This window comes from Diplotaxodon limnothrissa, linkage group LG16 (genome assembly GCF_057381915.1).
Source record: "Diplotaxodon limnothrissa isolate DT_005_m linkage group LG16, D_limnothrissa_male_GT1.1, whole genome shotgun sequence".
Taxonomy (NCBI): domain Eukaryota; kingdom Metazoa; phylum Chordata; class Actinopteri; order Cichliformes; family Cichlidae; genus Diplotaxodon; species Diplotaxodon limnothrissa.
In genome coordinates, this window is record NC_140611.1 from 20,231,841 (window position 1) to 20,259,036 (window position 27,196).

At 39.1% G+C, this 27,196-nt stretch overlaps 1 protein-coding gene across 1 annotated transcript in view; it reads left to right on the forward strand.

Annotated features, from left to right (window-relative positions):
* Nucleotides 1–9,810, forward strand: part of nalf1b (NALCN channel auxiliary factor 1b) — a 101,168-nt gene extending 91,358 nt beyond the window's left edge. Inside the window, exons 2-3 of the mRNA XM_085374729.1 lie at nt 6,132–6,303; nt 9,509–9,810. Coding sequence (XP_085230855.1) covers nt 6,132–6,303; nt 9,509–9,810 — 474 coding nt within the window. The remainder of the gene's footprint in view (nt 1–6,131; nt 6,304–9,508) is intronic.
* Nucleotides 9,811–27,196: the final 17,386 nt, after the last annotated feature.

Genomic DNA, 27,196 nt, shown 5'->3' on the forward strand with positions numbered 1-27,196 from the left:
TCCATCCTACCACCGTCTGTATTAAGACACTGCTCTCCTTATCGCTTTCACTTGCTATGTCTTCCTTCCACTCTGCGATTTGACATGATAAATTACCAGTCACAGCTCCACTGCAGACTCATAGTTGAGGGAGTAGAGCTCTCACATGCAGCAACAGCAGTAGGCTGCTCTAACTGGGACTAAGTGCAAACGGACATAACTGTGTGGCAAAGGGCCAAAGCCTGCTGTAGTCCTTACACCACATTTGTCACATCTCCTGCGTTTCTGGCAGCTGTTCTGCTGACTGATGTGTTTAGAGGTCTCCATGTATGTGTTGGTATCACCTAGATCTAACCTATACTGCTGTCCTTTGTCTTACAAATAAGCTATACTATACTTTATACTATACTTACTATACTTTTCTTCTGAAGGCACTTCAGATGGTGTCGCTCCTTCGCTGGTGCTATACATTCTTTAGTTTTTGATTTCGCTTCATGTTTGGGATGCAGTGCAAATGACCAGACAGACCTTGACTTTAACATTGTTTTTTCAGATTCTACTGAGTAGGGAAAATGTATCATGAATACCAAAAGAGACACTGCTTATCATTCATTGCCTCTTACATTGTTAATGTAATGTGATACATCGCTGAATGAGAGGCAACCTGGCATCCAGTTTATCTTTATTTCTCCAAACTGGCAGCTACAGGATGAACTAAAGGTTCTTCTAAGGTTGTTCTTTCAATTTAGGCTGTCTCAACTGTTTGTGTCTTCTAATGCCATCCACGACTGGCTTGATGATGTTGACATCAGGTCTCTCCGGGGGCTGTACCATCTGTCACTGGACTCTTTGGTCTTCTTTTCTCTGAAGATAGACCTTCATGACTTTAGTGTGTAAGCAAATCTAAACTGTACAAAAGAATATGCACATTCATTTAAATGCACATAAATTTGCATAAAATGTGTTATTATATTAGAAATATTAGCTTAATGTGTGCAAGATAGGACTCAAGGTCACGTGCCCATATTTTTGTTGCTCTACCAGGTGACAGAGAAGGACAGTGAGTGTGTGTGTGTGGTATCAATGAAAAGCCTCATGCTGTAAATATAAGTATTAGTGCAGAGAGAAGTTTACTGCATAGTGTCTATGAATGTGAACATATTCACCAATACTTACATCTCAGTCTGAAATATGCATTGCAAATGGTGGAACCATCCGGGCTTTTTTAATCATGTTATTTCTGATTCAACATCATTATATTGCAGATTGTATGTTTTAACTTAAAAGAATATTTGAGCAGCAAACAAAATAATCTCTTCTCACAACAAATGCGACATTCAGACTGACGCTAATCCCCCCACCCCAAGTATGAAATATTTGCTAGCTTTATTTAAACAAGGGCAATGTTGGCGCATGTTTTGCCTTTTGTTGTTTTTTATTTATTTATCTTGAATTTATATTAATATTCACACCAAATTTGTAAAATATTATTCAGGTTTAGCAGTTACCTCAGGCAGCCCCTTTATTGAAGCCAACAGCATGGCCTGTCAGGGCACGAACACTGGACACTCTGAGGATGTCCTTTGCTGTCTGGACACAGGATGTTAGCAGCAGATCCTTTTGGTCCTGTGCACATCAGGCTCTGGCTCTTTGTGAATCTTTCTTCGAATCATTCAGGTGACTGTCCCACTCTGCCTGAAGTCCTCCACCATAGTCCCCTTGCCTAAGAAGCCCCACATCACCGGCCTGAATGACTACAGACCGGTGGCACTCACCCCAGTGGTAATGAAATGCTTTGAGAAGCTGGTCCGCAGACACATCACAGCAGCCCTGCCCCGCAGCCTGGATCCACACCAGTTTGCCTACAGAGCAAACCGATCCACGGAAGACGCTGTAGCCACAGCACTCCATGCTGCATTAACTCACCTGGAAGAGCATGGTAGCTATGTGCGGATGCTCTTCGTGGATTACTGCTCAGCTTTTAACACCATCCTTCCACACAAACTGGTGGCCAAGCTACAAGACCTGGGGCTTCCATACAGCACCTGCATGTGGATCAATAGCTTCCTCTCGGGCCGTAGACAGAGAGTCAGAGTTGGCCATCACACATCCTCAGCCCTGAGTCTCAGCACTGGCTCACCCCAGGGCTGTGTGCTCAGTCCACTGCTCTACTCTCTCTACACACACGACTGCACTCCTCGCCACCACAGCAACATCTTTGTGAAATTTGCAGATGACACCACAGTGGTGGGGCTCATTTCCAAGGGAGACGAGTCTACGTACAGAGACGAGGTGGAGCAGCTGACGTCATGGTGTAAGGCCAATAACCTCCTCCTCAACACTTCAAAAACCAAAGAACTCATAATAGACTTCAGAAGGAAAAAGGCAGAGATCCAACCACTATTCATAAATGGGGACTGTGTAGAAAGGGTGGCAAGCTTCCGCTTCCTGGGAGTCAATATAGAGGAGAACCTTTCCTGGAGTGTGAACACCTCCGAGCTGCTGAAAAAGGCCCAACAGAGACTGTACTTCCTGAGAATTCTCAGGAGGAATAACATCACACAGAGACTGCTGGTGTCCTTCTACAGAGCCACCATTGAGAGTGTTCTAACTTACTGCATATGCATCTGGTACACTAGCTGCACAGGGGCTCAGAGGAAAGCACTCCAAGGGATCATTAACACCGCCCAAAAGATCACTGGCTGCCCTCTCCCCACACTGGAAGTTCTACACAACGCCCACTGTTTTAAAAAGGCCCAAAACATCATAAAAGACACCTCACATCCTGGCCACTCCCTGTTCGAACTGTTGCCCTCAGGCAGACGGTACAGGGCAATCAGAGCAAGGACTAATAGACTCAAACACAGCTGTTATCCAACTGCAATAACACATCTGAATACTACAAAAAAAATGTCCATCACGCCACTCTTGTGTTAATCTATGCACGGTCTGAAGCATGTGTGTGGGAATGTATGTGAATGTTTTACTGTTATATCTTATTAGTATTTTAAGTATTCTATCTATTTTATTTATTGAATTTTATTGTTTTATTTATATTTTGATATTGCTAGGGATGATGCAATGATCGGGGACCATTCTTAATTTCGTTGTTCTCATGACAATGACAATAAAGTTTCTGATGATTCTGATGATTCTGATGAGTGTGTCATGGTGCACTGTCCTGCTGAGGGAGGATGCTGCTGTCAGGGAGTGCCATTCCCACTGGGGCTGGGCATGCTTGATCTACAATACTGTTATTCAGCTGGGAAACCAGGTCTTTCTGTAAAAAAAAAATACAATGTAGTGGAACAAAACGGCCAGCAGTATTGTTCCTGATTGAACTGAAAAGGACATTTTAATTGACTAATGTTCATCTGTATATCTAATTAACAGTATATTAGCTAATATCACTTTTGTAAAGCAGATATTAGTCATATTAGGTATATTTTCTTGTTATTCACAACACACTCTTTACTGTTAATCTGGATATATCATAAACACACATGTATACCTACACCTATACATGCTGGCACACACACACACATACATACTAGCAACATGCAAATATTCTGTCTGCATGGACAAGTGATATGATCTGTGCTTTGGTGCACTGCTTTTAGGTGTGATGATTAGTGCACAGCAGGTGCTAGCTTGCCTCATAGTCCCTGGAGTGGTGCTGGAGGAAATACCATCTAATTGCTGCAGGTGATAGTACCACACAATGAGGCGACCGACTTATAAAATGAAAAAAAGATAAAATAATGTGCTAGGTAAATCGTTCTTCCCCACTTGTGCACTTGTTGAGCAGAGAAAATGGGCGAGAACATTTTTACCAATGCCAATGCAAAAGCATTATGTAGTAGAGCAGGGCGATATGGCCAAAAATATTTATCACGATATATATTTGAAAATTTGCGATAACGATATAACTGACGATATAATTGATGCAAGACAAAATACAACTCCACAACATTACTAGCGCAAAAAGACAACCTTCCATTTATTTTCACTTAAACAAGAAGCTGGTTTTTATGTACATTAAAGCTTTATAAAAATGTAACAGTGCAAATGCAAATTCCTTGCTGAAAGTTTAACCAAAAGGCATTTCCAGTAGAAATGGGCTGACATATCCTGAGCATAACCATGTATAATATCCACTGAAGTTAAAAAGAGGTGCTTTGCAACATTAAACTGCAGTGTGCAGTACGTATTTTTCGGACCATAAGGTGCACGGGATTATAAGGCACATTAAGCGAAACAAAGCAGTCAGATAAATCAAACTTTATTAAACTCATTCTTCTTGCTTCCTCCACTTCTGTACCATTGATTCATTAATGTTGAATTCTCTGGCAGCTGCTCTATTCCCATGTTGTTGCAGTATATTAATGACTAACCTCGTATTGTGGATGGATTATCTCAGTTGTTCTCCTGACTGAAGTTTGGTCTGTTTACAGCATCCTGCCATGCGATTGCATTTGTCTCTAACCATGAGGAACCTTCACGTTAACTTTTATAAGTGGAAAAGTGTTAGTGTTCGTCCTCCAGCTTCACTGTTTATGTTATGCTAACATAGCTGTGTCGCTAGCGATCAGGTAGCACATCATTATATACCAGCTAGCCCAACTTCAGTAACCCTACAAACGTCACTGCTGTTTAGTTTCCTGTCTTCATTTATGCTGTAAGTGATAGCAGAGCTGTACATTTGAATTTTTTCAGAAATCTCTCAGTCAGAACATGCAATATCATGCTTAGGTAACTAGCGAAACTAGCGAGCTGATCGTTTTATTAAAGATGAAAGAATTTAGACAGTTTTTAACTCTCAGTGATGCTGCAGTGTTCGTTTGACCTGAAGGGGGGGTTTAGGACCCAGATTACTCCCAGATTTAAGAGCATCTTAGTCCGACAAATACGACAATAACGACGGCCTCTTGCATGTTCTGCAAAAAAATGTGTTTTGTCGTGTATCTGACGGACAAACACCAAACCAGTTCCACATCACGGAAGTTGCACCATTTTTACAAACCAATTCTGGTTCATCTGTTTCACTCAACAATCGGCCATGTGCGTATGAAAACAAAGGCACTGCGCATGCGCGTTTTACTCATATTCTATCGCAATATTTCATTTTCCTATCGTTGCCTAACATTATACCGGTATTACCGTGAACGGTATAATATGGCCCAGCCCTATTATGTAGTATAAGGCTTTGACCAGATTCCATGTATTTGAGCTAACCCGAGAAGATGACTACTTTACACTGTGGCTCGAAAACAGGAGTGTTTGCGAACTGATTTCTATCGACCGTGCTTACAAATAATACCAGTTTTTAGCTGCAGAACGACTGATCAGAGTCAGTTAAATCAACCCTGATTCTACTCTCTCTGGGTTAAGTGCGTGCATGGCGAATGAAAAACGTTATTATCAAAGGAGCTCCATCATTACAGTTCGCCATAGCAACAGGTAAATGCAAAGCAGACCCACCATTTTCATCCAGCGTTAGGTGTAACAAAGCAAATTTATCTTTAAAAAAATGTTATATTATTACATTCTTTTTCAGTGCGGTTCACATTTAGCACACTTGAATTTCTGAGAACTGTAAAAAAAGGCTTTTATATAGTCAGTGCTATAAACAGACACATGGTGTTCCCAACCCAAATATTGTACAAGTAGTGATAATAGCCATGCTATTTTGTGTTAAAGCTTGCTGGTGATGGTCCTACAGTAATTTGTTGGCACAATATTTGAATTTAAGCATGCATGTTATCTTTTTTGTTTTTAATGGAGCGCAAATATTTTAAAAGGTATTCATTTGTCTGCTGTCCTGTGTTGCTCTACTTAAAGACCACTCGCATAAGAGCAGTTAAAGGTGCAGTTTCAGTGCAGAGCAATACTCAATTTCAACATAACTGGACAAATCTCAGTATTGACTGACAAAGTGATGACTGCCCAGCAACAACTAAATTCAGCACAAACAGTGGATATCAGGATCGCCAGGATATCTGCTCATTCCTGTGTGGATCAGTAGATGTGGAGGTCATGATGATTCACATCAATGCAAGCGTGTGAGCATGTGTGTGTGTGTGTGTGTGTGTCATCCAGCAAAAGCCTTACTAACTCATCAATATCCTCTCACCTCTCTGTCTTCCACCTAGATGGTTTATAAGCCTTGGCTGTGTTCTCAGTACTTCCAGACCACCCAGATGCACTGCAGCAATCGAATCCCCTGTGGTCAGTACTGCCTGGAGGTGCAACAGCGGTGCCCCTTTGTCCTGCCCGACAATGATGATCTCATTCACGGAGGCAGCCCCAGTTTTATATGCACAGGTACAAAATAATCATTGTGCATTTGATATATTGTTGTGTTTGTAATTTTATCCTGTGTGCTTAAGCTTTAAGGTGCTCAGTGAAATTTCGGGCTAAGATATTGCTATTCTGGGATTCAAAGCCACACATCAATTTCCTTTAACCTCCCACCTACTTCATTTACCGCAGGCCACGCTCTCAGCGTTTCACTCAGTAATCCTTCAGGCACACAACCGCAGAAGAACAGGCAGAAAACACGTATGAATTTACACTTACAGGATGTTCTGACTAATCATCAGACTGACAGGGAGATACACCATAACAACAAATTGCTGCCAATTACTCATAGCTCCACGAGGCAGCTGCACGTTACAGCACTGAGACAATAGGTCCATATGCTCCGTCTGTCCTGCACAATACAAGGCGCTTTAAATGCTTCTCAGTGAAAGTTTAAGGTGCTTTCATTTGTGAGACGTGAATGTACCGGAGCCATCCGAAGGGATAAAAGTGATTTGCATTTCCATGTCTTTGGGATTTTAAAGCAATGTTTCAAAATGTCGTCCACTGGAAAAAATGCCAGATTCTGTTTAATGGTCCTGATCGGTGTTTGCAGCAGCAGGGTTTAAAAAAAACAGCAGATGAATGAGAGTGCTTAGCTGACCAATCACCGACAGTCTCTTATCCTTCAGAAACTGCTACCTCCTGAGTAGGCACAGGAACTGTCTCACCAGAAACTGAGAGCCTGTTTATTCTGTTAGAAAGACTGAGTTCCTGAGAAGATTCTAGTGGGGGGAACACGTTTATCACTGGTGTGTGTCAATACCGAATGCACTTTTTATTAATGCACTGCTCTAAATCATAATATAATAGCTAACCATGTCAAAATAGCACTTTTTCCCCACATACTGCTGTTCAACAAAAGTGCATTTTGTAAGAATTTTAAATCGGAACCTTTTATTTCACTAACTTGTGTATATTATGCTAATGCAAATACAAACTGAAGATCTACATATATATTTAAGGTCAAGCTATCTAAGAGCTAACAGGGATCTTGCAGCCTTGATGACTGAAACGTAACCAGAAGCCCTCGAGTTGCTTCAGTTTAACTAGAAAACCAAATCAAAAATTAACCAAGCAGAACCTAATTTTTAGTCAAATCACCTCTGGTTCCCATGACAGCAGCATAATGTTGAGGTATTGACAGGAACAAATACTGAAGATAATCAACCAGTAGTCTCTGATTCTTCTCTGTGACGAGCGACAGATGCCCCAAGATGCCAAAAGTTCAGAGGATTAAAGCATGATGCACTTTTCTTTGAACAACTCTATGTGGGTTGAGTCCCCACTGGCATCATATGTTGATGCTGCCCTCTGGTGGTCATGTTGAGCATGAGGTTACTTTACAACAGAGACAAATAAGATGTGATGAATCAGTTGCCAGTTTGTGGCAGTTTTTACTGAGACATATATGATTATAAAGAACAATCAATATGGCCGTTTTTTCCACAGTAAATTCAAACCAGTATTCTTTTCTTTTCAATGTCAATGTGTCTTATAAAAAGCCCAACATCAGTAACCAGTGTTGGGAAGGTTACTTTTAAAATGTATTCCATTACAGAATACAGAATACATGCCCCAAAATGTATTCTGTAACGTATTCCGTTACGTTACTCAATGACAGTAACGTATTCTGAAAACTTTGGATTACTTAATATATTATCATACTTTTTACAACAACGTGAATGTACTATTGCTGTGTGATTTATTACTATTACTGAAGGTCCGCGACTCCGAACTGTAGTAAAGGGACCTCTGACTGATACGGCGGGGTCCCTGTCGGCTCGTAGCCGAAAAATAGCTTTACTTTGTTGTGTGGGTCAACTTTTCTTGCGAGAGACAGAGAGAGGCGTTGAAAGACTGCTCCAACGGAACTTATTGTTTTCGGAGGAAAACACGAACACGGTGTACAGTCGAGTCTTAATAGCTTACTTACAACTGGGCTCGTCAGGCACTCTTCTTGGCTGCAGTGGTTATTATTATATTTACATGCTTCCAGCTCCCGTTTTTCCTCAATGACAACTCGTACCTTTCCACTCCCCTTTTTCTCCCTCCTCGCGCTCACAGACCCATAACGTGTATGGCAGTCCATTCTCCCTGCAACACGGACTACACTGCCCATGATGCTACATTCTTTAGAGCTATGCTTGTAGCATTCAGCCTGTTAGCTTAGCACAACAACAACAACAACGAAAAGGCTCTCAGGAAACACACAGTCAAAAGAGAGAGAGAGAGCGTCGCCCTGTAACCATGGCAACCGTAACGCTGCCGCCTGGAACAACAGCACGTAGCTGTCAAACAAAACCCAAACAGTCCTGACCCGCGACAATATTAAACAGGAAAGTACCGCAGTGTAATCCATTTATTTCAACAAAGTAACTGTATTCTGAATACCACCTTTTTAAACGGTAACTGTAACGGAATACAGTTACTCATATTTTGTATTTTAAATACGTAACGGCGGTACATGTATTCCGTTACTCCCCAACACTGTCAGTAACATTAAACAGTAAAGTAACATGTAAAGTTTTCTCTCGCTCCATTTTTTCTCGTCCCCTTCTAAAACAATTTATTTGGAGAAATTTTTTTAAATATACTTTACATATCTGTTAAAAAGGAAATAGTATGCTCCTCAAACAGTTGGTAACTGTATTTATTTATTTATTTATTCATCTATTTATTTTTGCTGTGGCTTAATAAATTAGAAGTTACTAACACACATTCAGTAAATATTTTTGGATGCTGGTTTAATAACTACATTTTTGCACTAATGAGTATTTATGGATCCAGAAGAGTTTATGGACTTTTTTTCTTACCAGAGGCAGCAAATTAAATATGTGCTCTGTACATTATGACTGATTATAGGAGAGGGTTATAGCTTCTGGAGCTCTTTCAGTTTTATCTGCTGTGTCTTTGCATTGTATATGCATATGTGTGTCAACTGTAATCCAAAAATGGGGGCTTTGTCAGAGACAGGCAGTAACTATATTGTTCCTCTTCTTGCAGGTAGGTTGCAGACAGGAAGCAGCAAACATTTTTTTCTTTCTTTTGCTTTAAAAAAAAGAAAGAAGCAAAAACAAGTATGAATTTATTAAAAATGCTACACAGAAAAGTGCATTTCTCACTCTTTTTTTCTTTACATCCCTCCAACCCCAAAAACAACCTCCAGGGCTGCTGGAAGACTATCCATCAGGTGTGGACCCAGATGCAGAGTGCTGTGACGTACGGTGGTACTTGAAAGCAGACAACCGTTCCCGGGGGACCCTGAAAAGAACTCACCCACCATGCCAGCACCGTACCTCCCTCAGCTCCTCAGCAGCCTGCAGACTGTGTAACAGCCGGCTCAAACTCTGCCTGCTGGTCCTTGTCCTCCTACACACTGTTGCCAGCCTCACAGCATCCCACAATGCAACAGGACTGGGCCTCCCCACCATCACGCCTCTGGAGGAGAGCCCTGCCAACGAGGAGTGATAGAGCTGCCAGGAGAAGGTGAGGTTGTTGGGGTGGGGGATTCCCTCACCATGGCAACCGATGTGGAAAAATACAGCCACAGCTGTGCAAGCGGCTGGAGCTGTACGCCTGTGGACATCCTGCAACGCTTTCTGGCAAATGGAAAATGTGGGACGCTTTGATATTAAAAGACACAGGAATCAATCAAGACAAATGAATAACTAAACAAACAGACATACCGCGGGGTTCAAACAGTCCCTTCTCAAGGGAAAGGGGACAATGCCACAGCCTTTGTTGAGAGGGAAGGTCAGCTTCCTCGTGGCTGAGTTTCTCTCACTACGCTTTTTTACACTGTGTTCCAATTATTGGTTTGTGTTGCACTGGCTAACTATGGAATAACACAATCATATTCACTTTTTAATGTTCATCCTTTGTCTTTGTTTCTGAGTCTCTCATAGAGGAAGGAAATGTGTCTGCCTCGAAATAAGACAGACAACGTGTAAAGAAAAAGAGGAATATCTTGCAAGTTTGTCTGTGTGTGCGTTTTCTAGATTTACTTGTGTGCGTGTGAGCATGTGTGTGTAAGAGAAGGAGTGTGTGTTGCGGACACAAAAGTCTACCTAACAGGCTGGTACAGCAGATGATTTTTATGGAGGCCCCCTCAGATGTCACTTAGCTCTGCCATGGTGTTTTGATGGCCACAATCTCATTAAACACCACTGACTTTTTTGAATGTGGTTCTGATGTCCATAATAAATACAGTGTTTAACGCAGGTTTACAGTTTCCCCTTAATTTGTTTTGTGAGATAACATTGACCCATTAATGTTGCTTTTAAATCCAAAATAGCAAAACCTGGCATTAGAAACCAGGACAGGACAGCCCGTTCTGTTTTTCCAATGCTTTAAATCTCAGATGAGCTCTTTTTAATACAACATGGGTCTTTTTACTAGCTTTGACCATAATTCCTTATTTTTGACTATTCAATCTAATAGGTTTGATCAAATATAAAATGTAAAATTTAGGCCATATGCATATGCACGGTTCTTTCCATTTAGGTAACTGTCATGAAGACTTCAGGTGCCAAAGAAATGGATTAGAAAATGTGCTTATCTGCTCTCCATTGTCTTTGTTACCTCAGCGAATGTTGTAGCATCATTACTACTAAGTGTCATCTTGACGAATAGAACCGACTGTCAAAACTACAAAAATGAAATCCAATTTGTGGTGAGCCAGATGAAAGCTTTAGGTTCCTATTGTGACAGGGCTGAGCCATGTCAATGACAAAATTTACAAATGATTAGAATTTTAAAAGGTTAAAAGTTTTTTAGGGGTTACTTCCAGGATTTTGGATCACTGGATTTAAAATCATCATGTTTTTAATGCAGGGAAAATATTAAGTAAACGTGAGCTGTTTTCACACTTCCACTGCAGCAATGAACTTCTCTGGACATCCGGTTACGGGGCTGCATGCAGAATGCAGATGTTCTCATTAAATAGTTCTTAACCTGCCGTAACACTGTCTGGAGTTAATGTGTGAAAATGACAACAGTGATTCAAGTAAAGCAGGGTGGCGAAAAGTTCATTTTTGTCAGCTTTTTAGAGTGGATGTAAACCTGATGAATTATTATACCTGGAAAAATGATCACCTTTGTTAGTGTACACAAAAGTGTAAGATTCAGAGATCGGGCAATTTTATCTCACCAAATGAAATTAAGCCTATGCTTGTCTTAATCAAGGATATTATTTCTTATTCTAAACATACTCCTCTTGTCAGCAACATGGCTGAGCAAAGCTGACTGATGCTGGGATAAAAAAAACATTAGATCAGTATATTTAGCACTGTTAAACCAGACATAAAAAGACTTGCTCTTTTTTAAGGTACCATCCAGTCAAATAGTGTCTGCAGCATACAAACAGCATTTAGTCTGAAGGCCGCTCCTTTCCCCTTAAGCCTTGGATCGGCTTCTTCACCTTGACGTGGGTTCATAATAAAAATGTAACAGAAATATGACTAATAAATCACTCTAGTTATGAATACTACTTGAAAACAAAAACTCAATTTGCTGTTTTCCCCTGAACCAAAACCTAACCTCAGGCTTTTTATTCAAAGGAAACACAGTGACTGGATGTTACCTTTAATGACCTTTCGTAATTTGTAAACTATAACTCCCATGCAATTATAAAAAGGATAAAATGTCAACATCTCATTAGGCACGGTAGCTCACTACCTGCAGCTACTCCGGTTTCTTACACTGTATTCCTGCTCCCCGGCCCCTTGTGCTGAGCTGGTCCCATACGACACACAGACTGACATTCCCCATCTGATAACCACAGCGCAGTTCTGACATATCTGTTGAATCCAAATGTGTATTACATGAACTGCATGTGGAGGCGCTGCAAGGTTATGAAAGCCTCTTTTGTTGATTGTCTTCAGCCCCACTCCCTGAATGCACCACATCTTATCCCAAATCGGCTCCTGTGGCATGCCCACTGTCTTGTACTTTTTCTCCTGACATGTCAAACTCCTGTCTCATTAAGTAAAGGGCTTATTAAGATATACAGATCAAACGCCATCAAAACAGACATCAAGCACATTCAAAAAGGTTGCATCCAAATTGTTAGTAGACAAAAGGTAAAAACCTGGCTCATTTATTATTACTGTTATTGTTATTATTTTGAACTCATGCGGTTTCAGTACAAAGGTATTCCGCCGGCTGCTACTGGAAAGCAGAAACAGAAACAAACACAGAGAGAGGAGCATGCCATTGTTTGTGTTTGCACCAATCACATTATCTGTGATCATCTAGGTCCGCTAACACTTTGATTTATAAATGTTGACCTGTGTGTGAAAAGAGAGGAATGGTTTGACCTTAAGGGCTGACTTCTTCTTTTGTTTCTGGTTTTATTTTTTGTCTCTTTGATGAACAAGGCTGTGAGATCAGGTACATGGTAAAGATGAGCAGATAAACAGCTTTTGCTGAATGAATTTTTTCCCCCCACTCTCGAATATGTTTATTGCTTATATGAGATGTCCAGTCTGATATCTGATGTCAACACTTTTATTATTAACCTTATATGAGGATTTAAAATTCATCATTATTCACACAATTTCTATATAATAAGTATATTGGCTTATTTTGGCACTTACTGTTTAGACCCTGCCTCAGTCTCATTACCATTGCTGCTTGCTTGAAATGCATACATAACTGTTTCATGGTCATGCGGCACGGCACACCCATGCCCATCATAAATGACTGCTTCCGGTTTCAGAACAATGCTGCTATACCATTGGCCACCACTAGATGGCAATAGATTTATTCGTTTCCACTGACACTTCTGCTAAAGACCTACCACAAAAGGTCTGACAGATACACGGAAACCAGGAAGGCAGAGCTCCATGTGTGCTGCTGTGTGCTCTTCTTTTGTTCTTATACATAGATGTAGGTTAATGTCTCTGAGTCTCTTTGGAGAGCTCATTTGTGTTTAAATGACCTCGTGGCAGTGGGACAGGTGTGGCAAACCACAGCTGTCTTTCACCACACAGGGTCTTGCAACATTACCTATATGATAATAGCTGCAGTCCTGAAGCATGCATTTTAGTGTGAAATCAGTACAGTGATTGCACATTAGATTGTGTAATAACTGTGTCATTGCCCCAAAACAGACTCTGTATTATTTGCATTTTTCCGTTCTCGTCTTAAGGAAATATTTCCCCCAAATTTCCATAACATGAAATGCAGTACAGGATGTGCAGACAGCGGTTAATGGTGCCCAAGCATAAATAAATAAAATTTAAAATACAGCATGACATAGTGCTTTTCATAATGACACATAATGGACATAAGAAGGAATACAGGGTCTGCAAGAAATGCTAGCAATACATAGATTGCCCCGCAAGTGTCATGCAAGCCTTGTCACAAGCACATGTAAAAGATGAGTCCACCTTGAAGTGTAATATGTTCAGCAGATTGTGATTTCATCCTGCCGTTAATGGCCAGCGGTCATGCTGCGATCCAGCAGCCACCAAAAGCCAACCGGCGGACACGCCTATTCAATAAACCTGCTTTCAGAAGTCACGCAGAGAACATGGTTGCTTTACACGCAGCAGAGCATCCTGACTGTGGTTGCATGGGTGCGAATGCTGTGCATATGTGTCATCTATCACACGCCTTCACACATGTTTGCACCAGGTATGGACATTTCTGTGTGCAAGATTACTTCCAAAAACAAACAAAAAAAGAATTAGATTTGACTGATGTAAATCTCTGATTTGACTTTTGTTGGTAATGCAGGCTTGCACGCAACAGTTACTCTGTGATAATTTAATTTTTTTGTATGTATTGGTTCGTCAAATTTTTTACTGCATTATAATGAGAAGAAATTGTGTAGGGTCTTATAGATTCAGACTAGATCCCAGACAATGGTCTGTAGCGATCATAGGTTATGGTCTGTCACGTTCCATTACACACTAACGTACAAAATCGAATTTTGTGTTTTACCCCTGCACATATAGAGTATTTATGCCTCTTGCCATTACCACCCTGTGCACCCACCACGAAATAATATGTACACAAATATTGCCCTCTTTCACTCTTTCTCAGCCTCTCTCTGTTTTCACAATAGTTCTGTTCTCTATCCTGTGGATCTATGCAGAAGCCCATTCCTTTTTTTGGTTGTAAATATGTTCCCTAGTATGCTGAACAATGTATGTCTCTCCTTGTGTACTTTGAGTTGATGTCATGCTGTTACTTTCTTCTTCTTCTTCTCCTTCTTCTACTTCTGATCCTTTTTTTTTATTTAAGCGTCTCAGATCATTGATGTTAAAAGAGAGTGTGGTGAGGTTTAACCAATAGACTTGTCCTCAGCTTTGCAACCTTATTGTGAAAGGTTGTGGCTTTGTGTGTGCATAAGTGAATGATTTATGATTATAGAGATGAAAAAGGTTCAAAGGCATATAGAAATATCATTGCGATTATGATTATTATTATTACTATTATACTACCAGTATATTGTAATATTATAGATGCTTTAGTTCAAGTAACTTCTTTAATTTTTCTACAAACAACTTTGATGAAATGATTTATAAAACAGTCTCACAAGTCATGATCTTTTCGAAAAGTATGAAAACTACTGCTACAATGATTAAAATTGTGTTCTGATGAAAATAAATACAGACATATAATCTGTTCCTCTGTGGTGCTTTTGCATGATGTGACTTGCTTCCAATCAACGTACAAAAGTAGTGGTGAACACAACGCACTAACCATACAAAAATGATATTCAGGGTTTTAATAAAGACATAAAGACATGTTTGAAAAAGCAAGGACAGTAGGAGAAGCAAAAAACACGAGTTAACATCTAAAATTATTTCTGAACAGGCAGTTTCTACAACCTTTAAGCTGACGACACAGGCTGCAATAACAGAACTTTGCAGGAAAGTAACAGTGCTGACAGCAGCTACCTTGGCAGCACTCTGCTGATGTGTGCAGCAAAGGATATGTACACTGCTTAACAGATTAATTAGATCACCCATTGTAAGTTAATGCTACAGCTGCCCTCAGTGAATAGCATCAGTAATTTTCAAAATTGCTTTTATGTTTCTGTAATGGTTAATTCACCAAAATGCATAAGATCTTTCATTAAAGTTATATTTTAAAGGCTAAAATATAACTATTTTTGTTACCCATGAATTTTCACATTTACAGTTTCACATAAAAGCATAAAAATTACAAAAATATAGCAAAACATATACTGGGACATAAAGTGTGCTATTTTACTAATAAACAACAATCAAATGTTTTGTTTTAAAGAACTTTTGACAGATTTGTAAAATATTTCTGTTTTCATTTTATGACAAGTGGTCTAAGAAATGTATTAAGCTTTTTCTTTTGAGTCTCATAAAAGAAAAAAACACAATTATATCATAAATGAAATAAAATCAAATCCAGTATTGTACAAAAACAGAAAAAAAAATCATTAGAAAAAAAATTGATTATGCCAGGAAAATGTTATGATTCTCTACCATAATTGTTTAGCACATAAGGCCAAAGTAAAACTCATATAAAATCTAAAATAATGAAAATAAGTTAAGTTTTTTGCACAATTTTGTTTTATTAGTCAACCATAAAGTTTGGTTATTTTTATCAATAGCTACACATTCCTGTGCCACAGTATTGCTTAAACATGCAGTTCCATTTACAACCTTGAGATGGCAGTGAAAGTACATTAAATGTAGCTTATGCTGTCATATATTAAAAAAATAGAAAAAAATAGAAAAAAATAGAAGGATAACCACAGGGATCATGAATGAATGCTTTATGGAGATTTAGCCACATCAGAGATGAACTGTACATATTATCACTTCAGCAGAGAGGTGGGTTTGTGTATTTATCTGATTAGAAATACAGCACATCATTTAAATTCTGTGCATCGAAGGTGAGCGTTATGGCAGAGGAGTGGATCCATTTTCCTATTACACATTATGAAACTGCTGACCAAGAACCAGTGAGGCCAGTAAGATCAATTGCATACACACTCACCATTAATAATTAATGTCGCAGCACATGCATTTATTCAGCTGCTTACTGAGCATCAGATACTACAGCTCCCCTGAATTTGAATGATAATGTGCTATACTCTGTAAGGGAACTCAAAGGTGTTTGGATTAATATTTCTTGTGGTCCATGAACTATGTCACATTATGTGAACTGAATTATTGAGGGTCACTGAGAGCCATTGAGATATATTGCCTACAGACAGTCTCAGAACTCGGTGCTATTGTAATGGAGGATTATAAAGCTAAAGAACAATAACAAAGGGCATATTCTTGTTTACCTTCCGCTCTGTGCCACAGGCCCTTCCATTTTTGGATTAAAGCCCTCATTTCTATTTCAGCTTGTTGGGGGGGATGAAGTGCTCAGCGGACTAATCCTCAACTAACCCGCCAATAGTCTGCATCCAATATTCCACCTGTCATTCAAACCACAGCCTCTGTGTGTCTGTGTGGTATTAAGAGGCCACGTGGTTTTAAAATAGAGGTTGGTTGCTGGATTTAGTGATAAATGTAAAGTTTAATGGATATCTGATTTTTAAATCCTCAGAGAACATTTCTAGTTTTAGTGTGTGAGACCTTGAAAGAATTGTGATACCTGTGTGTTGTGATATATTCACCAACAGAGGTCAGCACAATGCTGCTGTTAGAGGAAATGTAAAGTTCTCCAAAAACGTATAACCAATCAGAATGGCTCATCCAGTCTATCAACCCTCTGAAAACTCCACGTAGCCGTGTTTCAGGAATTAGCACTCCAAAGAAGTAGCAGCAAATATTTTTCACCTCTAATTAGTGATTAGTAAGATTTCACGTCCTCTATTCCTGCCAAAGGTACCATAGCCACAGGAGGGCACTGTCACGAAACATAACTACGTACAGTATGGGTCATAATCACTTTTGTGCACAAATGAGAATTAACCAGAGCCGACCAGCTCTAGTTTTGATTTAACATCACTGTATGTATCCTTTATGTAGGTGTGAGAGCCCTCTGATAAATGCAGACCTTGCGTGTGCGTGTTTCACAATATTAAAGCTTATAAAGCGCTTATGTAATCGTCGCTCGTAACAGTTTTAAGCCAAGTCTTGGCACATCCTGCTGTGTTTTTTTGGTTTCTTTTACTTATTTTTAGAACACAGTTTGTGTACTGTCTGAATTCAGGTATTAAAAAAGAGGGGATGGGAAGGGAAGCAACATTAGGAATACGAGGATTTAAGAGAGATGATCTGCCTGAGAGGAAATTGTAGCAGCTCATTCATATCCGTGCTGACATATGGAAAAGTGAAGCTCTTTATGTTTCTCCACTGATCTGCAACAATTCACTGTTTTGAGGGTTGAGTAAATAGTTAAACTAACTATTAAGTGTCACTTAAGCAGACCAGCCCTGTGTTATAAATACTGCTTATCTGTGAGTAACATTTTGTTAAGTGTCAGTCAAAAAAATCTCCTCTGTTTCTCTTGAGGTGCTTCCAACCTCAAGGCCTGTTTGGCTTTTAGTTCCCCTGGTCAGGGACCCCTGGACAACAACTGGTCACCAGTGAAAATGTGTATTCTGTGACCAGTTGGGGAATGCCTGCAAGTTCCATGCTTGATATTGGTTGCAACAACCTATTGCGTGTTGCAGTGAAACACCTCCTTGCAATTGCTATGGTCTACAGTCACCAGTAGTTAGCATGGAATACACTGACATGTCTGCAAATATCTGCTAAAACTAGCACAGCGGTAGTTACACTGAGAAAATTAGCCTGCAACCGCTTGCTAACTGTGCATGCAGGGTGTATATTTTTTCCCCCGGGCCTGTGTGACTGAGGCATTACTCAGGAAGTCTTGATGTGTGCTCAATCATCCAGGTAAGGAAATCCCAAAAAGTTTATTCTGTTCACCACAAAACTAACAGCTAAGAGTATTAGCATTATAGAGTTAGTCTAATGGATTGCCAGCATCTTTTCTGCTGTTAAAACAGGCCACATGAGCACAGACAGGAGAGCACGGGAAAGACATTCAGCAAATAGCCTGGGGTGGAACCCAGCCCTGCATTAGCCTTATGGTATAGAGGTTAACTATTCAACCCAGTGAGCTGCTGGCACCCTGACTTATTGCAATCTTGAGAAACCAGTCCGCTGATTCTCACAAGGCTCCTCAATAATGTGAAAGGACAGTTACAGTATGGACATTTTGAAGCATAGCCATCATGGGCTCTGTTTTACAGTTTTCTATGGCCCCTGACTTTCAAGAGGTAATATACTGAAGAAGATATAGACATGTCTGTGTGAAGCCACAGCAACATCCCACAGTATTATGCAATCCTAACCCAACATCTTTAATCCCCAGTGGAACGGCTGTGCAGAAATTACAAGCAGCGATTTGGTGTAGTCTCAGGACAACTAAGAAGAGGGGGGGGGGGAAACATATTTATACAATTGGAATTAAAGTCAAATGCACAGTCCAGAGCTTTCAAAATCAGTGGACTTGTGCTTTTTTTTTCTTTGCTTTGATTTCATTAAAACGTTTTTTTTTTTTTTTTTTTAAAAAAACAAATTTTCCAGTTTTTATATAACTGAGCAGTGACATATGTTAAAACTCAGTCTTTTCAGTTTTTCTTGTCTGGACTGTGGACATGTTTATTTCTGATATAAGGGTAAGGCAGTTCAAGGGAATTAACCTATTTCACAGCCTGTCTAAAATTTGAAGAACGGCGTGTTTGTGTTCATTTTTCAGCCTTGTTGGCTTCTGGCAAAATAAGATGTAAATTGAATAAAACACAGTTATGTCATCACATAGTTTTATATTTTTGGCAAAGTCACACAAAATAAAGCAGGTAAGAAGGTAACACAGCTGTATGAAGTCAAATGAAGAGGCTAAAACTAGCATTAAGTAAAACTGTATAAAAAATATAGACATAGTCCATATGTCACCTTCTTAGAGGTTTGAAACAGACTGTGAGGATGTTTATATGGTAGCCCCACCTAAAAGTTAACCCTGCTACTGTAATGGGATCATAATTTACAAAATAAAGACAACTTGTGTTCAGTGATGTGTGAAACTAACAATTACGACCATAAACTCACCCAAAAAGTCTTTAGTGAAGCCAAAGATCAAGTGGGCAGAAGGGTCAGATTGTACAGACTTGGATAAAATTAAATGTCTTTTTGTAGCAGTAGTTGTCCCCTGGTGACTGTTTAATAACAGTGTGGGTTTAAGGTATCTGAACATGTCATACACACCTGCACACACACACACACACACACACACACACACACACACACACACACACACACACACACACACACACACACACACACACACAGCACAGTCTGGAAACCATTTCTCATCCCCATCATCGTCACCATGGTAGCACTTCAAAGAGCTTGTCTAAAGCTCTAATGTGCAATAAGAGGTTCTTAGAGATGCACCTTGAAGATGGGTCAAACAAACACTTCCTTTCCATTTATGATTCTTTCTCATTTTTGCCACTTCTTGTTCATCAAAATCAGATAAGAGACTGTGGACCATACCAACGTCATACTGAAAGGATATCTTTATATGTCAAAGCTACTGTGATATGAAGGAGATGCAAAAGAAAGGAGCCAACAAACAAAGTGCAACACTGGACTAGTAATACTGTATGCATTTCAGCTAAACACAGATACATCCGGAAGTTGAGAACTTCAGTGCATCACACAATTACCACTGTGAATCCTTTCTGCTTTACTCAGTGATGTTGATGTCCTTACAAAAGTTTGTTTGAAAGTCCTCAAATTCTTCTCCCCCAATAAGACTGTGCCTCTGTTGAGAGCTAAAAGTTTTCAAAGCCTGGATACAAAAGTTCTATCCAAAGATGACGCACGCTATGAGACACACTTCCCAATTCAGACTCTAAGAGTGGACACTGGGGTTATGTGGAACAAGCTGTACCCATCTGGCCACCAAGGTGCTTTAGTGAATGAGATACTTTGACAGTGAAGTCTAGCTGCAGTTAATTTTGTGATTAGTGCCACGGCTAAGCAGCAAGATGAGTGACTGGGCACACTACATCCCACTCACTTAAAAGGTCACAGGCCACACAGATGGGATGGACAGAAGATTTACAAGTTAATGGGTAATGGGGTAAAAAGTACTTTCATCTGTTTAGCTATCGGCTTTGGGATGGCTACTTTTAGAACCAGCTAATCCTCAAAACAACACACACACATATACACACAAATATGTATATGCAATGCACATGACTCACATTGCCAGTGTAGTTCTTAGTTGTCTTAATAGAAAACTATCATGCACTGTCTCACTCACGCACGTGTGTGTGGATACAATTACACATGTACACAAGTACACAGGCCACATAGAGCATCAGTGATTAGACCCAAATGGAGCTGAACCCTGACTGATAGCATCTACTTCTAAAGCCATCTGTGCAGACATCAGCCACTGAGTGATGATGGACGTATAGTGTCTAAACTAAAAAGAGAGCGCGCTCAGATTCAGATTTCCGTCTCATTATTTCTGCAGTGCAGAAAAAATTAAATGCATGTTTGCTTTGCTTTTCTTTAGATGAAGAATAAATTTGATTTATAAATCATGTAAGACACCAAGATATAAGATGTCAAAATAGAAGTATATCATATAGATCACTATAGTGAGAGCCCTGAATAAGATGGTGGATGTTTGTGCCTGGAAACTGTTGTATGAGTGAAGTTTGAAGTCAGGCATCTTACTGTGTTACTGTTTGGGCTCGATTCATTTAATAACAAAGAGCACTTTTTTCACTGTTAATTAAACATCCAGAGAAAAGCTTTAAGAGCAGAAGCTAACAGTTTTCTTTGGTTTCTTTCTGTCTTTCTTTTAAAAAATTAAAAATTGTCAAAATGCTGAAGATCTACACATCTTGCACTGCATCTAATAAAGAAGCCTCTGCTCTGAGACACACAACAGCTGTTCTCAACTAGTTTCCTTCTACAATAGCAACATTGTGACTCACACCTTATTTAGAGCTTCTGTGACAAAATCTCTTGCGTAAAGCAACGTAGATAGTGACATGTTTTCCCTTTAGAGCCTCAAACTCAGATAATGACTGAAAAAAAAGGAATGAAAATATGATTTCGTAAAATGTGTTACGTGTGTTATTTCCTAACAGCGGAGGGCGTAATCACATGCCTGATTTTCATTATACAAGCCACAGCTTTCATACACCATAGACTACACTCTGTCTGCCCAGCAACACACCGGAGATATGGCTACCTCCAAATTAATCTGCACCTGTGCCCTCAGAGGGACTGGTTTTAACAAGGAATCACATACTCTAAATAATACCAGACCAAGACCTTCGTAATAGGAAATGAAATAGTCAGTCATGGATCCTATGCTTCCTCATCCATGAACGTTTGTGATTATCTTTCATCTATCACAACCCTAACACTGACACGTTTGTATTTTACAGACCTGTAGACTTTACACAGCTGCTAAACAGGGTGTTAATCTAATTGTAGTGGTGGCATGACTGATCTTGATTGACTCATTGGTAGGGTATGAACCTTCCCCTTAACCTTAATCTTGAACAGTGTACAGAAAATAGACAGGAAGATGGAGAATATAGCACAATGTGGACGGCAAAATGTTCCCCGAAATGCACACTTAAATCTCCACATATTTCCAAAGAGCCGCACAACACTTAGAAAAGCTGTTATCCAATAACATATTACATGTTTAAGCAATATGGCAGGTCTACAGTCTGATGTCTTTTTTATTGTTTGTTACCATTGTTGGCTGTAATGCATTCCAAAATAAGTCATTACTGTTATCACATTAGGTTTTTCAGTAATGGAACACATTACTGTATTAAACTCAATAATCACATTAGAGCTGCAATTATGCTGTTACATTGTTACAAAGGTTCATCAGTTATTTGCATGCCAGACAGACAAAAAAAAAAAATCAAATGTGTCTTTTTCATTCTCTGCACTTGCACTACAATCATCTGGACTTTGCATTTATTTTTATATTTATATTCTTATTTGTTATTTTTTATTGTTAAAATATCTATTTTTCTAGAATAAGAAAATTATGAAAATGATGGTGAAGTGCAATTATGCCAAGAGCAGGAACAACTGCATTAAAAATACCACCACTGTCTCTTTGTAAACATCTGCACAGACTGCACGCTCACATAAACCCAGCCAAGAGCCCAGAATGATTGCATGCCAACCCCCAACACAGCAGCCAGAGCCTGATCTTCCACAGGTAACAAAAAGCAGTGATGAGCAGTCAGGATTGTATGGCATTGTAGCTTCCATTTCCTCATGTGCACGTTTGTAACTTTTATACAAATTACTTTCTGCAGTGATTAATTAAGTAATGTACTGTAATTACTTTTTTGACTAATGACCTGAACACTGTTTATAACACGATATTGCCATGTGTCTCCAGCCTGCATTACTTCTATATGCTTCAGGTTAAAAAAAAGTAATAATAATAATTATTATTAGTTCTAAGGTTATAATGTTTATAATGTTAATAAGAATTTGAATTAATACAATTTTAATAATAATAATATTATCATCAATAACAATAATGAGGAGGGGGAGGAGAAGCAAACCATCAGTTGAGCATGTAATCAACCCATTAATTTAAACAAACAGATAAACCACCCAAACATTCGTCATGAAGAATCCTGAAAAGAACATGAAAGAAATGTTGATTATTCTTGTAACTATATGGACAAGAGTTAGACTACATGGAATATGATGGATGCTAAATGACCAAAATGATTTGATCCCATAAGGAACCACAGCCTAGTGTGCTGACTGGAGATGGCTACCTGGATTTACAGCCACATTAAATATTGTACTAGTTACACTCTAGCCGTTGCTGTCATAGCAATATATTTTAAAGAGCGAGCGTGCTCATATTCAGACTTCGTGACATTATTTCTGCAGTGCTGAAAAAAATAAATGCATGTTTGCTTTGTTTTTCTTTAGATGATGATGATATAAATTTGGTATATAAATCATGTTAGACACCAAGTTATAAGATGCCAAAAAAAGAAGTATATCATATACATCACTAAAGTGAAAGCCCTGAATAAAATGGCGGATGTTTTTGCCTGGAAACTGTTGTATAAGTGAAGTTTGAAGTCATGCATCTTACTGTGTTACTGTTTGGGCTTGATTTAAGCCCACTGTTCCACCTGCTTTTAGATATTAGTCCTGGATTAAGAAAGATGCTGAAGATGCCAGTCCATTGTTATAGCGCTATCATAGCGATACATATTTTTAATTGTGCTGCCATAAATAGCAGCTGATGATCTTAAAGTAGCGTTCATGTCAGCATCCAAATTTTAAATACGACCTGTATCTGAAACATTATAATAAAGGTATCCAAAAACAATTACTCATATTAGACTTCACAAAAGTCTGCTCAAGGTTAGGTTACCAAATGACTTGAATGAATGATCCTGAAATCTGCTTCCAACCATCTTTCATCCCTCCTATGACATAAACAAAGCACAATTTTTATGAACAAATGGATGCGAGAGGAATTTTTTTTGTATAACAAATAAAAGTGACATTTAGAGACTAAATTAAATATGCTGTCTCAGTTTTTTTCTTATCATAAATTTGAAAGAGCTTCAGGATCTAACAATGTAGGTTAAGTGCTATAAAGTCTGGGTGTGCAAACTGAGTTATATTGCTTGACTTGTGTCCTGAAAGCCAAGTGGAATGGTTTGAAACATTAGTGTTTTCTTAATGCAAACAAAATCTAATATGGAGAAAGCAGAAGATCTTTGAATTCTAGAGCACAAATAAAGTTTGGTTCAATCAGCTTGATTGTGTTTTTTGTTGCCCGTACATCACCTTGGCAGGCAGCGATGGCTGATATTTTTTCTGATCTGTTTTCATGTTATAGGAATCATCTAAGTGCCACCACATTGAAAATCACAGTAATATTATTTGATTTGACCACAAATGGTCTTATCGAGATTAGTTTACCAATATATTTGTTCTAATTTCCAAATTGTGTTCTATCAGTGTATCAGCGTTTGGTCCCGTCTTGGATGATTAGCCATGGCTCTAAAATATTCCCCACAGTGTGTCCATGTATAACTCAGGCAAACAAGGCAAGACTTGTTTTTTCATTTTACTTTCTGTACAAGAAAGCAGCTCTGTCCACAGGTGTGGTATAAAATATTGTAAATGTTAAGTCCCAGTGGAGTCAGCAAGACAAGAATCTATGTGTATGAAGACAGATTCTTGAAATACAGTTCAAAGCACAGCACCGAAGGTTGCATCCTGTTTTCCCTGAATGAATTATCAGTTCTGTGGGGATTGGATAAACATCTCTGTGATCTTCTCATAGGAAAACTGAAATCTGATTTTATGAAATACTCATAGGATGTTTAGTAAATGAAAGTAGCAACTATAGTTGCTACTTTTGTGTTCTATCAGTGTAGAACACAAAAGAGAAGCAGCACGACTCAAAGGAAACATACTATAGTATGTTTCCTTTGAGTCATGCTGCTTCTCTTTTTGCTGTTCGCAGACAAACATTCCTTTGAACATAGCTTAATGTTCAGATCATTACTACAACGCTACATTTATATTTACCAAATTATTCAAAAGTAGAAGAGTATAATTTGCTTTCTGGCTAAAGTGATGATGGTATTTATTTAAGGAACAGCAACAGGAACAGATCTTCAAGGGAGGAATAATGAGTGAGAAAGTCATTTATACAGGATGACACGTGTTTAAACTGTGCAACTAAGGCAGCATTTCATCTGATTTTGTATTAAATGTCTGTGCAAGGGAAAAGGCATATTGTTTTAATAATGTATCCTAAAAAGTATGGCAGTATCTTGTGTTGGAGTCTTTCTGTAGCTCTTACACTGCGTTTAGGATCCTTATGGAGCAACACCATCACTTAAAATAGGAACCATTAGGTGAAGAGACCATCACGAGTCTACCATTGCTATAGTACGAGATTGCCCTCATCAGTCTCACCAGGCTCCTGATTGATGTCGTTGATAACTGCGGGGGGATTTGATGTGATGGTCCAATGTTGTGACAATCACTCGCAAATAGAAGGATCTGAAATTTTACCTCCATACAGTAAAGATTGAGAGCAGAAATAGCATGCCTTTCAGACAATCAAAGAGGAGAAACTATGCAGGTTTCTTGCTCAAGGAATCTTTGTTACAGGCAGAGGAGTCTCAAAATAGGAGAAGAGATTTATTTATAAACCCTGGCACATAAACCCACAAATCAGCTAACGTTAGACAATTCTGAGAGCAATTTTTTGTAACTCTCAGACATACTTAAGATTGAATGACAAAAAAAAAGGAACAGTATGACTGATGCTTATGTTCAAACTGGGGACTGCATATCAATTCCTGTGAGGTTGTGACATAGGACATTATTAAAATTAATTGTAAAAAAAAATAAATAGCAGGTGCAGATCGGAATTTTGTCAATGTAGCAGTGAAACAAGACCTTTGCGAGCTACTTAATCTTTTGAAGCATAAATCGTCATCCACTCCACCCTAGATTTTGGAGAAAAAGTACTTTATTGGACAGAATCAACATAGATTTTAATGCCTGTCGGTTAGATTTTTTTTCCATGAATGCCAAGATTTGAGAAAACTTTTTTAAAGAACTAAAATAACAAATTAAGATAGCATAGAGTTGGGGTTATAGTTAGGGTCATAACTGATTATAGCTTAGACCTCAGAGGGGTAAAAGCGAGACTATGCTCACTTCATATTCAAAATCTCAAGTCTGTCTGTCCTTTCAAATATGAAAGGCAGAGAACAATAACAGGTTTTTTAAGTCAGATTATCGATCCACAATCAAGAAGTAATATAGGAGGGTAACAAGCATTCTGCTGACCTCAATGTGAGGAACCAGCAGTATCTGTCTCCACAGCAACCTTCTTAAACTATCTTTAGCTCCAATCCAGTAGCAAACATGATTTTCAGCATCACCTCCACGGACACGTGTCTAGTCTTGCTCAAGCAGTCCAAGATAGTAGAGCCATGATCATGCCCAGAATACAGTATGTATGTATCTGCATTTCACTGTACCCAGTCCTGTTCATTGAATAGAAGGGGGAAGCGCCTGCGTGAGGCAAAAACTAACAGAAATAATGATATTCTGTCAATGGATGAATGTAGCTGTTGTCGCATTCATACAGCACAATACTGTTTTGATTTATTATACATGTGTACAAAACTGTTTGCCTGCATGTTATCTGGTGAAACAGATGTGAAGCTCAGTGCAGGACCCACAGCAGTTTCAGATGAAGGTCCACCTTTTTGGAGCTTGATGTGCCAAACCTCTGCATTCCTATGGTAAAGTACCGTGAGAGCTTGCTTACGAATTGAAGCCTCACGACATCCCCTTCAGTGTTTTAACATAGGAAAGATCCATTTATGCATTGACTCGGGCAGACTCAGTTGTCTTAACTGCTGGAAGGATCAGCGAGAGCCAAAGTATGTGCTTATTGTTCGTGTTTATAGAACTACACTGCCATATATATTACATTTTGGTGAACCATCAATTCTCTTTATCATTGTCTCCTTCTCTATTATTCCTTTTTTTGTAAAACCCCTGTTTCCTGTTTTTCTGTTTCAGACTGATTTTTCTTTTAGTTTGGTGACTTTCCACTTCAGTGTATGTGGGCGTTAGCACTCACACTTGTATATGCACTGTATGATGTGTGTGAGCGTAATGTGGAGGGCATGGTGGGTAAAGCCTGCTGGACATGTTCCTGTTTTTTACTTGCTATATTGAGTCACCAGTTAAGCCTTGCCAGACCAGTGTGTCAACAGGGGATTCCAGACAGTTAAGCTGCTGTGGGTGGATGCCTACCT